This window comes from Chrysemys picta, chromosome 3 (genome assembly GCF_011386835.1).
Source record: "Chrysemys picta bellii isolate R12L10 chromosome 3, ASM1138683v2, whole genome shotgun sequence".
Lineage (NCBI taxonomy): Eukaryota > Metazoa > Chordata > Testudines > Emydidae > Chrysemys > Chrysemys picta.
In genome coordinates this window covers 70,398,651-70,411,623 of record NC_088793.1, presented here as the reverse complement: position 1 = coordinate 70,411,623, position 12,973 = coordinate 70,398,651, and the positions used below count along the sequence as shown (strand labels likewise).

At 46.7% G+C, this 12,973-nt stretch overlaps 1 protein-coding gene across 2 annotated transcripts in view; it reads right to left on the bottom strand.

Moving 5' to 3' along the window:
- Positions 1–12,973, bottom strand: part of PM20D2 (peptidase M20 domain containing 2) — a 34,898-nt gene that overhangs the window by 4,650 nt on the left and 17,275 nt on the right. The window contains exons 5-6 of one of the 2 annotated variants that reach the window (XR_010599536.1): positions 4,915–5,085; positions 921–1,028 (exon numbers count right to left, since the gene is read on the bottom strand). Coding sequence is in view for 1 of the 2 variants with exons in the window: in XM_005299711.5 (XP_005299768.2) it covers positions 921–1,028; positions 4,950–5,085 (244 nt within the window). In the remaining variant the exon portion in view is untranslated. The remainder of the gene's footprint in view (positions 1–920; positions 1,029–4,914; positions 5,086–12,973) is intronic. The other variant, XM_005299711.5, reaches the window with a different exon arrangement.

Genomic DNA, 12,973 nt, shown 5'->3' with positions numbered 1-12,973 from the left:
AACTTCAATTTAAAGAGTTTTAAAAAAAAAGTTAACCTGGGGTATGTTTTCAGACCACCATAACTTAAAAATCCCTTTCCTGATTTTCAACTAAATTAAGATGCAACATGCATAATTTCAGGAAGACCAGATTTCTTTCTGAATAACTGTGGGGCACAAACTTGAAGAAGGAACTCAGGCTTCTAACAGCTTCAACCTTAAATATGGGACACCTACCACCACTCAGTTTTCAATTTGAAAAATATGACAAGTATTCTCCAGCCAATTTTAGTTTCTATGGCTATTTCAGCCTTTAAAAGTTACCATTTTGATTGAGGAACAACTGTATAGCTCTTTGATTTTTTTTTTTTTTAATATATAAAGAGCATACAGTCAATTCTTGAAATGTTTACTGAATAAATACCATTGCTATCTACGTACTTATTATGTGATCATTGTAATACCTGAGCACCTAAAACTTTACAGGCTTACCATAGCAGGATTCAAAACCAGTGCCCAAACTTGACAAGCACTTAATCTTCTGCATCTCCAGCTCTGCCAAGTGTTTGTATTTTGGTGGATTACTGTTGGTTAATTTACAGCAAATACTAATGGATCAAAAACAATGTTTTATATACATCCTCTTAACGGTTACTTATAATCGGAGTACATTAGTCTCAAACAATTGCAAGAATATTTCTAGCAACCTAATTAATAGCTTTTCAATTTCCATCCTATAATGCAACTTTTAAAGGCGACCTTTTATAGGAGAGATAAAGTAAAATAGGATGACATCCTTCAAAACTGTATGAGGCACACTTTAGGACTAGTACTTTATTGAATGTGGCTTTAACCATAAAATGTTAGTGGACATTCTTCTATATTTAAAGTTTCAAAGAACACCTATAAATTAGAGCCCTGTTCACTTCAAAAGCAATTACCTGAAGCTGCAGTGTATGGCTCAGTATGGTTCAATGCATCTGAGCCAATGTAAAAATAGGGATGAATCCCAGGAATCACATATGTAACATTCCCAAAGTCAGTGGAACCTAGGAAGAGACAAAGAAGCTTGCTCAATGAACAAATATTATAATGTACAGCTTTTAAGACAAATAAAAAAATCTGGGATACACACCTGAACTGTAGTAAAACAGTACAGTAATCACTATCTAGAACATCATATCTGGTCATGTTACTAACAAAGCAGAGTCAATACTTATTTGATTTTGCACTTCTATTTAACAGCAGTGCACATGGAACAAGTTCACTCAAATACAGTGCCTCCTTACAACACAGATCAGTAAGTGCAGAGTTTTATAGAGATCCGTTCCTCCTTGGGGTTAGTGGCAGGATTTGAGATGACTGGAGATACGTGAGCCTTCTATAACCACTGTGCCCAAGGATCTGTGCCCACAATCAGGTACTTGTGGAGATCCACTAGTTCCTGTTTTCTAGAAGGCTTCCAAAGCTCAATAGCACCAGGCTGGTGCCATCCCTCAAGTGCGAATATACAAAAGCAACATTCTTGAAGAACTTGATACCACAGTAAGCAGCAATTTCTGTGGCTTCTATCTATTCTCATTTGTGGGAGTCTAAGCAAACTGTACAAATCAAAGTAGGGCTGAGGAATTCTAGCGAAACAAGGATTGCAGAAGAGCCCTTGGAAAGTAAGGTCACTTCTAGATGCCAAATCAAGAGATTAATGTTTTGTAAAGATGCCACATAGCAGTCCTGTAGATGTTTACAATGGGAACTTTAGACACATGCCATCAGTGAGGGTCTCACCCCTGGTCAAGGGAATTCTAACATCTTGAGGTAAGCATAGTATCTCAATGCACAGCATGAGCCATTTAGACAGGCGCTGAATGGAAACGGGATTCCCTTCATACTGATCATTCAAGAGTTACAAAGTGTTTCCTACTTGATGAATGACATGTTCTATTCATATATGGAGTCTAGTTTTCCCACTGGTGAGAATGAGGTTTTGGGAAGAATTTGTGAAAGAGGAATTCCTATTAGAACTCACTGCTCACTCTTCTCACAACTGTGACTGGAATTAGAAAATTTATCTTTGAGGACAGATTAAATAAAGCGTTCTCTCAGACTCAAAAAATACCTCTATCAAGAACAGAACCATCTCAAGACAAGGTCTTTGACTGGAAGGAAGACATTACTAGTTCCTTCAGTCAATCCACCACTAAGTCTTAAAGACTACAACTTTCCTTCGGAAGGTGACAGAGAGATTGCCAATAAAGAGACTTGAGAATCTTCATCTCATACAATGAGAACAGAAAGTATAAGACTTTAAGTGGAGCAAGTAGTCCACGATAGACAAAATGGAAGCAGAACAGAAACATTGTTATCTCTTGCCAAAACAATGAACCTTTCCCACTTTAGTAGTGTGGTCTGAATGAACCCCCGTTTTGGCATAGCACATATCCGATGTATTTAAGGTCCAATGGCTCAGATTGTCAGACCATCTTCTTAGTCAACAGTTCAGAGACCTGGGGAGACAAAATGGAGGCTCCAGGAGTTCTATATGCTCGCATTGCCAAGCTCAAATCAGATTAAGAGAATTTTAACCTGTCTTGTTTTATTTTTCTGATCATTAGAAGAATACATGGAATTGTCAGAGACATCCTAGTACACCAGCACATCAGAAGTGATCCACTACAGATTTCCTATGCATACCTCCTTTGGAGCAGAACTATAGGCATCTTTCTTGCTATTGCTGGAAAAGAGGTAAAATGGTAACCCATCTTCTGAAGATCATTTCACTACTAACTTAGAAAGAAATTATTTGTGATGAGCCTAAGGTAGCCAGATGCTGAGACACCATTATCAACTCAAACCATGCTATCAGATAACTTTTTCAAAAACTGGGTAATGTTAGATTTTCCCCTTCTTTTCACCATCTTGTGTTCCTCTATAGAGGAATATTATTTCTATCAGAAGTCTTCTGATCGCTGTGCATCCAAGCAACAGGACTCTGCCACCAGCTAATCAGATTGCTGTCACACAAGTTGCTTGACCTTTCTAGTTGCTGCCTAGGTAGTCAAATTTGATTCAGGAAACATTAACATTGGCTTGTGGCAGTCTCCATTGTGGAGATGCAGCCTTTGTGGCCACAGTTCTGTGCCTACTTCAACAGAGAAGGTCCAACTACTAAAGGGGCAGAAGTGTGCCTTGAAGCAAATACTGAAACTTTGGTCAGATCACTGAGCATATAATAGAACCCAGAAATTATCATCATCTACCTATCTCACAAACATGAATGGAGGAGGGAAAATCCAAAGATTTCAAGAAGCTTCACTATGGAGTCCTAGCTTTTAACAGTGATGTTTTCGAGAACTGCTGGCTCCCTCGCAACCTGCCTCAGTGTCTTATGTGGAGGCTCTGCTTCATTCTGACAAGTCAAAGTATGCCATCATCTCAATTGTTGGGGCCTCATGCACACGAAGCTGTTGAACTTGAAGGAATAAAAAGATCTTGTAGTGAAGCTACACCACAGGGTGTAAGGGGAATCAGGTCATGGCACTGAAAGCCATAATGGCACCAAGTCAAAGCCAGATCAGGTTCACACTTAGGGCTTTCTCCTTCACTTGAGGCTAGTTCTGTGCCAGATAAGCAGAGTACTGAAGTGCGCAATTTGAGGGATTAGAGTAATTCTTCAAAACCTGCTTAACCTCCTAGGGCAACACCTGCAAGCAGATTTGCACATTTGACTTCTCTGCTGTACAGACATTGCAGAAGCAACTGAGGTGTCTTCCTTCTCTGTCAATTGTGAGAACAGATATCCTAAAAGAATATATTGAATCCACATTCAACCTTTAAGCCATTAAGCCTCTTACCTTAAAAGAAGCAGAGACCTTACAAATATAGTGACAGAAACACTCAATACACAAAACAAAGGCCAGGCCATAGAGAAACTTGAGTTTCAAGGTCTCCAGAGGCCAGTTCCTAAAGTCAGAGTTCCTGGGTTTCTCCCATTTCCCACCATGACAATGAAAGAACACAAAAAGTTGTGAAGACCCACCAATCTGAATGAAGGCCAGGAGGAAGACAGTATCAGAGGGGTAGCCGTGTTAGTCTGAATCTGTAAAAAGCAACAGAGGGTCCTGTGGCACCTTTAAGACTAACAGAAGTATTGGGAGCATAAGCTTTCATGGGTAAGAACCTCACTTCTTCAGATGCAAGTAATGGAAATCTCCAGAGGCAGGTATAATAGCTTATGCTCTCAATACTTCTGTTAGTCTTAAAGGTGCCACAGGACCCTCTGTTGCTTTTTAGGAGGAAGACAGTAAAATATATCCAATGCCATTAATGCTGGATGGGATGAAGAAAAGCTAGAGCAAGAGTAGCTAAAGAGAGGCAGCTTTTGCAGAGGACCATGGTCAAAGCTGGAAGGTTCTGAAGGCAATTGTTAAAGATCAGGAGGAGTGAGTGAACACCACTAGTAGGGAATTCATGCTTTTTCTCTTGGTCCATAAAGGCAATGGTAGCAAGAATTTAACAGCTTTGGGCATTTCACTTGTTTTGTGATGGAAGGCCAAGACTCTGCAGTGAGAATCTCCCCAGCATTTCCTTACTAAATTCTACACACTTTGGGTGTCAGTGATAGAAATGTTTTTTGGGGATTTTGTGGTCTAATTTAGGATTTTTAGAAAAAAGCAGTACTTTGCTTTTCATCTTTAGAACTTGGTGTTTCACCTATACAAACAAATTTGCAGTAATCAACATGAAAGTATGGGTTAATATAGTCCTTTTGAAGAGTGTGATTTACTCATTTGCCTTCCTTACTGATCAGTTATCTTCACTTAATTTCCCCTCATGCCCCCATTTCCACTTGAAATATATGCAGTTAATAAGAAATCTTGATCAAGTTCTGACATTTTAAGTCAGCTAATAGTCAAAGCAACCTTTGAGAGATCTCACCTCAAAAATGAGATAAAAACAAGTTCCACGGTTACCTGATGGACCATTCAAAAAAGACTCATCTGCAAGGAATTCCATTCCAAGCTCTTTTCCATTCTCCATGTAAGTTTTCTGCAGACTCTTGTTCTGAAGCACATTGTAGTAATCATGCCTTCCACCTTTGATTTCCACCTCACCAAGAAAAGAGAATGGTTACATTTCCATTCCAATACAAAGCTAAGTTTAACTAAATATGTCATGTTTTTAAACAAATCAAACACTTCATTTACATTTTATAGCCTATGGATATTGAGAGCAAAGTTTAAGAGCGTAAATTTCTTTTCAAAAGGAGTGAGCCTTTGACTGTCAGCATTTAGTCAATTACTGCTTGGACCAAAAACAAAGTTGGGGGAGTTCTGACAGTTTCACACTAGGAAGCCAAGTTCCAGAAGCAAGAACCCTGGTGGAAAGCATCTTTAGAAAAAGGACAGTTACCTGTTCCGTAACTAGCATTCTTCGAGATGTATTGCTCAGGTGTATTCCACTATAGGCGTGTGTGCTTGCCACGTGCACCGGTGCCGGAAGTTTTTCCCTTAGCAGTACCCATAGTGGGGGAGCCCGGCTGCGACCCCCTGGAGTGGCGCCTGTATATCGCACCATAAAGGGGGCTGCATGCTCCCCCCCACCCTCAGTTCCATCTTGCCAGACAACTCCGACAGCGGGGAAGGAGGGCAGGATGTGGAATACACCTGAGCGACACATCTCGAAGAACACCAGTTACGGGACAGGTAACTGTCCTTTCTTCTTTGAGTGATTGCTCATATGTATTCCACTATAGGTGACTCCACGCTATAACTGATGGAGGTGGGTAGGAGTTTTAAGTTTTAAGGGTTACCCGGGCGGAGAACTGCTCTACCAAACCCTGCGTCATCCCGCGTTTGGGAAACGATCGCATAGTGCGAGGAGAAGGTGTGGACAGAGGACCACGTAGCAGCCTTACATATGCCCTGAATAGGGACATGAGCCACATAGGCCGCTGACGAGGCCTGAGCTCTCTTCGAATGGGTGCATGCTGCCATATGGCCTAGGATTTGAAGCCACACCCGTGCCGTAGTTACCGGGAAGGCCGTGACCGAGGCGATGAGAGCCATGGCCACCCGTGAGTCTAACAGCGCCCCTATGACGTGTATGCGCTGAACCGGGAGTAACATGGATTGCGCCTCATTTACCGCTAGGCCTAGAGTTGCGCAGGTGTTTAGCGGGAAGTTCATTTGCTCCTGCACCTGAGACCGAGACTTGCCCTTGAGCAGCCAGTCGTCGAGGTAGGGGAAGATCTGCAGCCCTTTCCTCCGGAGGTAGGTCGCCACCACCGCCATGCACTTTGTAAAGACCCTGGGGGCCGTAGAAAGGCCAAAGGGAAGGACCGTAAACTGGTAGTGGTCCTGACCCACTAGGAAATGGAGGAAGTGCCTGTGAGCCTCGAAAATATGGATGTGAAAATATGCATCCTGGAGGTCCAGAGCCGTGAACCAATCCCTAGGGTCTAGGGATGGAATAATAGAGGCCAGAGATACCATGCGGAATTTGCAACGAACCAGGAACTGGTTGAGATTCCGCAGATCAAGGATGGGCCTGAGCCCGCCTTTCGCCTTCGGGATCAGGAAATACCTGGAGTAAAATCCCTTGCCCTGGAATTCCCGAGGTACCCTCTCCACAGCTCCCAGGGAGAGGAGGCGTGCTACCTCCCGGCCTAGAAGGGGGGCATGCTCCGGGTCCCCGGCCGGCTCCCAGGACAGAGGATGGGGGGAGGGGGAAGGAGGGCAGGGTGAAACGAACTGCAACCTGTACCCCTGGGAGATGGTGCTGAGGACCCATCGGTCCAACGTTATATGGGACCATTGTAGTTGGAAGGCAGATAGATAAACGGTTGGCAAAACTCAACTTTCTTAACTGGAGGGTTTCCCTGGCAACAGGCCCGGTGACCCCCCCGCAACGAGTCAAAAAGGCCTCTTCCCTGTCCTCTTGCCCTTCAAGAGGCCAGGACGTGGGGCCGAACGGGACTGGCGCTAGGATCTACGCCTCTGCTCCCTCTGCCTCTTGGGCAGGGGCTCATATCTTCCCTTAAACTGGGGGAGCTGAGGTTTGAGGCCTGGGCTTGTCCTTGGCGGGCGGGACATACAGGCCTAGCGTCTGCAGGGTGGTGCGGGAATCCTTCATCCCATGCAGACGCATGTCTGTCTGGTCCGCGAACAGGGCCTTCCCATCGAACGGCAGATCCTGCATGATGGACTGGGACTCCATGGACAGCCCCGACAGTGAGAGCCACGACACCCTTCGCATGGAGATGACCGAAGCCATCGAACGGGCCGCTGTGTCCGCTGCATCGGAAGCCGCCTGGAGGGCTGCTTTGGCCGCCGCCGCACCCTCGTCAATCAAGGCCCGGAACTCCCTCTTGTCCTTAAGGAGGGGTTCAAACTTGGGGAGGGACCCCCACAGATTAAAATCATATCGGCTCAGCAGCGCCTGGTGGTTAGCTACTCTGAGCTGGAAACTTGCCGAGGAATAAACCTTTTTTCCAAAGGTGTCAAGTCTCCTAGCATCCTTGTCCTTGGGGGTGGGCGCGGGCTGGCCATGCCTCTCAAGGTGGTAAACGGACTCTACCACCAGAGAGTTCGGGGCCGGGTGGGTGTAGAGGTATTCGTGCCCCTTTGTGAGCACAAAATACTTCTTCGAAATAGGCCCCAGGGAGGCCGGGGTCTGCCAAAGGCCAGTGGAAATATTGGCCACCCCTTGGTGCAGAGGAAGGGCCACACAGCCCGGTGCCGAAGAAGTCGGACCCTTTATTCAATGTCCTGAGGGCTCCTCCATCTCCTCGGCCTGGAGCTGGAGGTTCAATGCCACTCTTCTAAGCAGCTCCTGATGAGCCTTAAAGTCCTCCTGAGAGATGGGAGGCGGCGCCGCAATGGACTCGTCTAGTGCCGAGGATGCAGCTGGCACCGTGCCTTCAGTGTCCGGCGGCACCGGCGGGCCGAACTCCGGGCCCGGTGCCGGTGGTTTGGTGTCCGCGGCCTGGTCATGGTGCTGATGCAGAGATGCCGAGTGGACCCGAGAGGCCCCGGCCATGGAGCGGGGTCTCACCGGTGCGGGTGCCTGGGTCCACGGTGCCCACTGGCACCATTGTCCTTGCCAGGGTGCCCCCTGCCACTGAGACGCGTGGGGCTCGACAGAGCCGCTTGCTCCTTCGCTGCAGCCCAGAGAGGGGCGGCTGGGCGCTGACGCCGAGGTCATCGACGAGCGCATGGTGCCATACGATCAGCTGGAACAGTCCCGGCCATGACATCTCTGGCCCCGAGATTTCGACCTCGACGATGAGGACAGGTAAATCTCCGAGGTGCTGTCTCTCAACTCCCATCGGCGACCATGGCTACGACGCCGCAGTGCTGGGGACGCCCGGGATGCACTCCGAGCACGGCGTCTATCGCGGTGGGCGCTAGAGTAAGAGTGCCGGTGCCATCGGCGTTGAGACCTGCTCCTCTCACTCTGGCTAGAAGAGGATTGGCGTCGCCTCTTGTCCTGGCGCCTGCGGTCCCTGCGACCGGAGGAGTCAGACTCACTCCCAGAAGACCCGGCCCGCGGGGTGGAAGTTTGTCGCGGGCTTCGGGCAGGACCTTCAACCCGGGAAGGCACCTCGGTCTCCGATGCCTCCGGGGAGGGCTGATGTGCGCCCAAGGGCGGCTTCCCTCGGGACCGGGGGCCCGACTGAGGTGGCGCTCCCGGCACCGGTAGGCCAAGGATGTCGTGCGTGGCCTGGGCTGCCTCTGGTGTCGAAGGCATCCTCACTTCAGGAAAGGCTCACGCAGACAGAACCAGACTACTCTGCTCAGCTTGAGTCAGAGGTCAAGGTCCCGACGGGGATCGTGGGCTGCCAAACTCGGGTCTGGCCTCACCCCTCTCCTTATCTCAGTGCCGCTGAGTCTTCCCTTGCTTCTTAGCCGGGGAGCGGTGCCGACTGGTAGATGGTGCCTCACTGCGCACCGAAGACTCGGTGCCCTGAGCTGGGTCGGGTCAACGCGTCGGTGCCGGGGCCAGTGCGGACTCCATAAGAAGGGATCGGAGTCGTATCTCACATTCTCACTTCATCCAAGGCTTAAATGACCTACAGATCTTGCAACGCTCACTGAGGTGAGCCTCGCCCAGACAGCGAAGACACTGGGAATTTGGATCACTTCTGGGCATAGGATTGCGACAAGAGTCGCACGACTTGAAGCCTGGGCCATGGGGCATGCCCCGAGCCAGGCTAAGCACTAGAGAAACTGTTCACTCACAAAAGGGATACCACTAAGGCTATAAGCGCTGCAGCTAAGGCTGGAGCAGAAGTTCCGACTACCTTCACTGGCGGCAAGAAGCAACTGAGGGTGGGGGGAGCACGCAGCCCCCTTTATGGCGCAACATACAGGCACCACTCCAGGGGTCTCAGCAGGGCTCCCCCACTACGGGAACTGCTAAGAGAAAAACTTCTGGCACTGGTGTACGTGGCGAGCATGCACACCTATAGTGGAATACACATGAGCAATCACTTGAAGAACAGAAGTTATCAAGACCTGGTCTATGCTACAACATTAGCTCAACATAAGTCACCTTACGTTGACCTATTTCTGTATGTGTCTATGCTCAAATTGGTCTTTGGCCAAAATAAGTGCCCCATTACAGTAACAGTAAAACCACCACACTCCCCACCCCAAAAAGTGATGACTTATGGTCAACCAACTGAGGTTGATGCAGAAGAGTGTAGACACTGACTGATCTGTGTCGACCCTGACATGATGCCCCATTCCCTGCAACAGTGACCATTGTGGTTATAATGGTGAATTCCATTGCCCAAGGGTCACAGAGATCAGAAACCACACACTTACTCAAAAATACCCCAGTTATTTTTGAAATGCCTTTTCCTGATTGGCCAGCATGGTGAGCACACCTAGCAGTTCTCCTTTGTTGGGCAGCTGCACACAACTGATCATGATGGCTCCATGCAATAGACGTGCTCTTGCCTGAAGCAGACAAAAGATATTGGATCTCCTGGGTTTGTGGAAAGAGAAGAGACTGTGCAAGCACAGCTACAAAACAGATGTACAAAGGTGGACAGCTAAGAAAAGACTGCATAGGGGATGCAAGCAAAGGGATATGATAGGGATCAGCATCAGGAAGTGAAGGAACTGCGCCAGGAAAACCACAGGATCAGGGTGGACAACAATTGATCTGGTGCGGAGCTGCAGACCTGCTGGTTTTACAACGAGCTGCATGCCATGTCTGACAGATACCACAAGCACTCTGCAGACAACCATGGATACCTTGGAGAAGACCAAGACAAAGTATCACCAGCCAAAGTATAGACAAGCCAGATGAAGGGGAAGCGACCTTAGATAACATGGGCATGCATTTTTCCTTACATTTAAATTTAAAGATGGCACCCAGCCCAACTCCAAATTAACAAGACACAGATATTGACTTTTTATTCTTTTAAAAGTACAAGAAGAGACAGCAATACAACAAACAGAGGTATAGCGTGTATCTGCTTTTCATTCCCTTGTATGCAGAGGCCATACAGAGCAGTTTGATTATGTACATAAGGACTGTCCCTTGTATCTTCCGGAGAGATCCAGATTGAATTTTCATGAACACACTCCACAATCGTCACCCAATGATTTCTAGGAATGGTAGCCTTATTTCTTCCCCTACAGAACACTTTCCCATGCCACTCCACAATGAGTTTGGCTGCTACCATTGCAGTAAACAGGCTAGTGGCATATAGGCCCAGGCAGCTTCAGAACACCAATAGCAGCTGTGCTCCTTTGCTACACGCAGGAGAGAGAGATCCACTAAAACCACCACTGCCTGTGGAAATATTCTGTGCCATTGCTCTCTACTCATACCCATGCAATAGGGACTAAAATGTTATTGTTCCTGAGGATTCCTTCCCCCCTCCCAGCAGGCTATGCTTACCATGGCTGGGGTTGGAGAATGGGGCTGTGGAGAGTTGCTCCAAAGCTTAAGTGTCAATAAGCATGTCTTATTAAAAGTTTTTATGGGAAAAAAGGAAGGAAGGGAGTTTTGAAATTTCTCTGTTGTTAGGGTATATCCAATGATATCATTTTTTATCAGCAGCTGCTGCGGCCTTGAAGTATGCCCCTTCCACACCCACACAACGCCCGATTCTGATGACGAAAAGAAAGAAAAGGATGTTCAGTGAGATCCTGCAAGCCAGTGCTGCACCAGAGTGCGAACAAAGGACCTGGATGGCCAACATGGCAGATGGCACAGAGAAGGAAAGAGTGGACAAGAGAAAAGCCCAGGACAAGGAGAGGGAAAAATGGACCAGGACATAATGGGTTTTTTCAGTCAGCAAACTCAGCTGCTACAGACCCTGGCTGACAGACAGGTCAAAAAATCCCAGGCTCTCTACCCTTTGAAGACCTTGGAGAACTCCGTGGTAGCAGTTCCCTACATCCTCCAGCATATCACAGGGCATCACAGGCTGCAGCCTTATCCCTACCACTCCATCCTGTGGGACAGCAAGGAAAACCCTGGCTTCACATACACCAACTGTGGTTCTCACCAGTCAGTGTATATGTAGCCACAACAGATTACATTTATGCATTGAAATAGACAAATATTTGCTGTTTTTCCAATTTTAAAATTCTGTTCCGTTAATTTATCTTAAAAGTTTGTATTGCATTGCCTGTTTCTGCACAGAGTGGCAAAAACAGTGCAGAAAAACTATTTTTTTGAAAAATAAAATTATCATTATTAGTTCACAAACATCTCTGAATGCATAGCAATAATCTAAGAACCCAGTGCTTATAAATGTACAGCACCACAGAACTTATAGGTTCAGGAAATCACCCAGCCATATTAATAAAGGTAGCGCAAGCACTACGTAATTCCTAACAGCACCCAAAGCTTCAGGCCCAGGCCCAGAACTCTACTGTAGTTGACCATTAAATTCTCTTTCAAAGCCTCCCTCAGCCACATAGCTCCACACTGAGCTCCTGTAATGGCCCTTGTGTCTGGCTGTTCAAACTCAGACACCTTAGCCGTCCACTCTGGCAGCAGCTTTTTCCCCTTTGCCTCACAGATGTCATTCAGGCCACAACAATATTTTTCTCCCTGAGATCCAACCCAGTGAGTAACGACCACCAACGTACCGTCAATGTACCAAAAGCACATTCAACTGGTTTCTGCACCTGCTGAGCCAGTAGTTGAATCTTTCCTTGGTACTGTCAAAGTGGCCAGCGTACAGCTTCCTGAGTTCAGAGAGCAAAGGGTAGGCTGGATCCCCCAGAATCACTGTTGGCATTTCAGTATCCTCAATTGTAATCAACCAGTCAGGAAAGAACGTTCCTGTGTTCTTAAATATGCATGTCATGCACTTTCCCTGACCAACCCCCATTGATATCAATTAAACATCCACAGTGATCCAACAACACTTATATAAACGTAGCAAAGTAGCCCTTCCTGTTGATGCACTCTGTGGCAACGATGTCTGGTGCCAAAATAGGGATATGTATGCCATCTATCACCTCACTGCAGCAAATCCATCCACTATGTCCTGCACATTGCCAAATGTCAAGTCCTCCATAGCAGGAGATGACTAATGGCCCTACACATTTGTATGACAATAGCCATGTGGGCATAGTTAAAGTTAGCTTACGTTTAGTTAAGAAAATAATTTTATGGTTTGTGGCTGGTATAGAAAAGGCCCCAATCAGCAAGTAAAAGGTCATGAGAATAAGTAATATTGCTTACAGTGTGGGAAAGATGTATGGTCCAAAAAGTAAGTGAAAAGCTGCAGTAATAAAACAAAGGAAAACTGTCTTAAAAGAAACAAGCATAAATCTTCCCACTGTTCTACTTCTAAACAAGGAGGACTGGGGAAGGAGATAAGAAAGGAAGGCCTTGGAGAAAGGAAAGTAGCAAGGATGAACTGATTCAAATTGGGTTTTTGATAAAGCTGAAATTAACTCAAGTGTCTGGAGAGAGATAAATTTGAACGTTCTTGGTCAGACCCTTCCTGACCATTCTG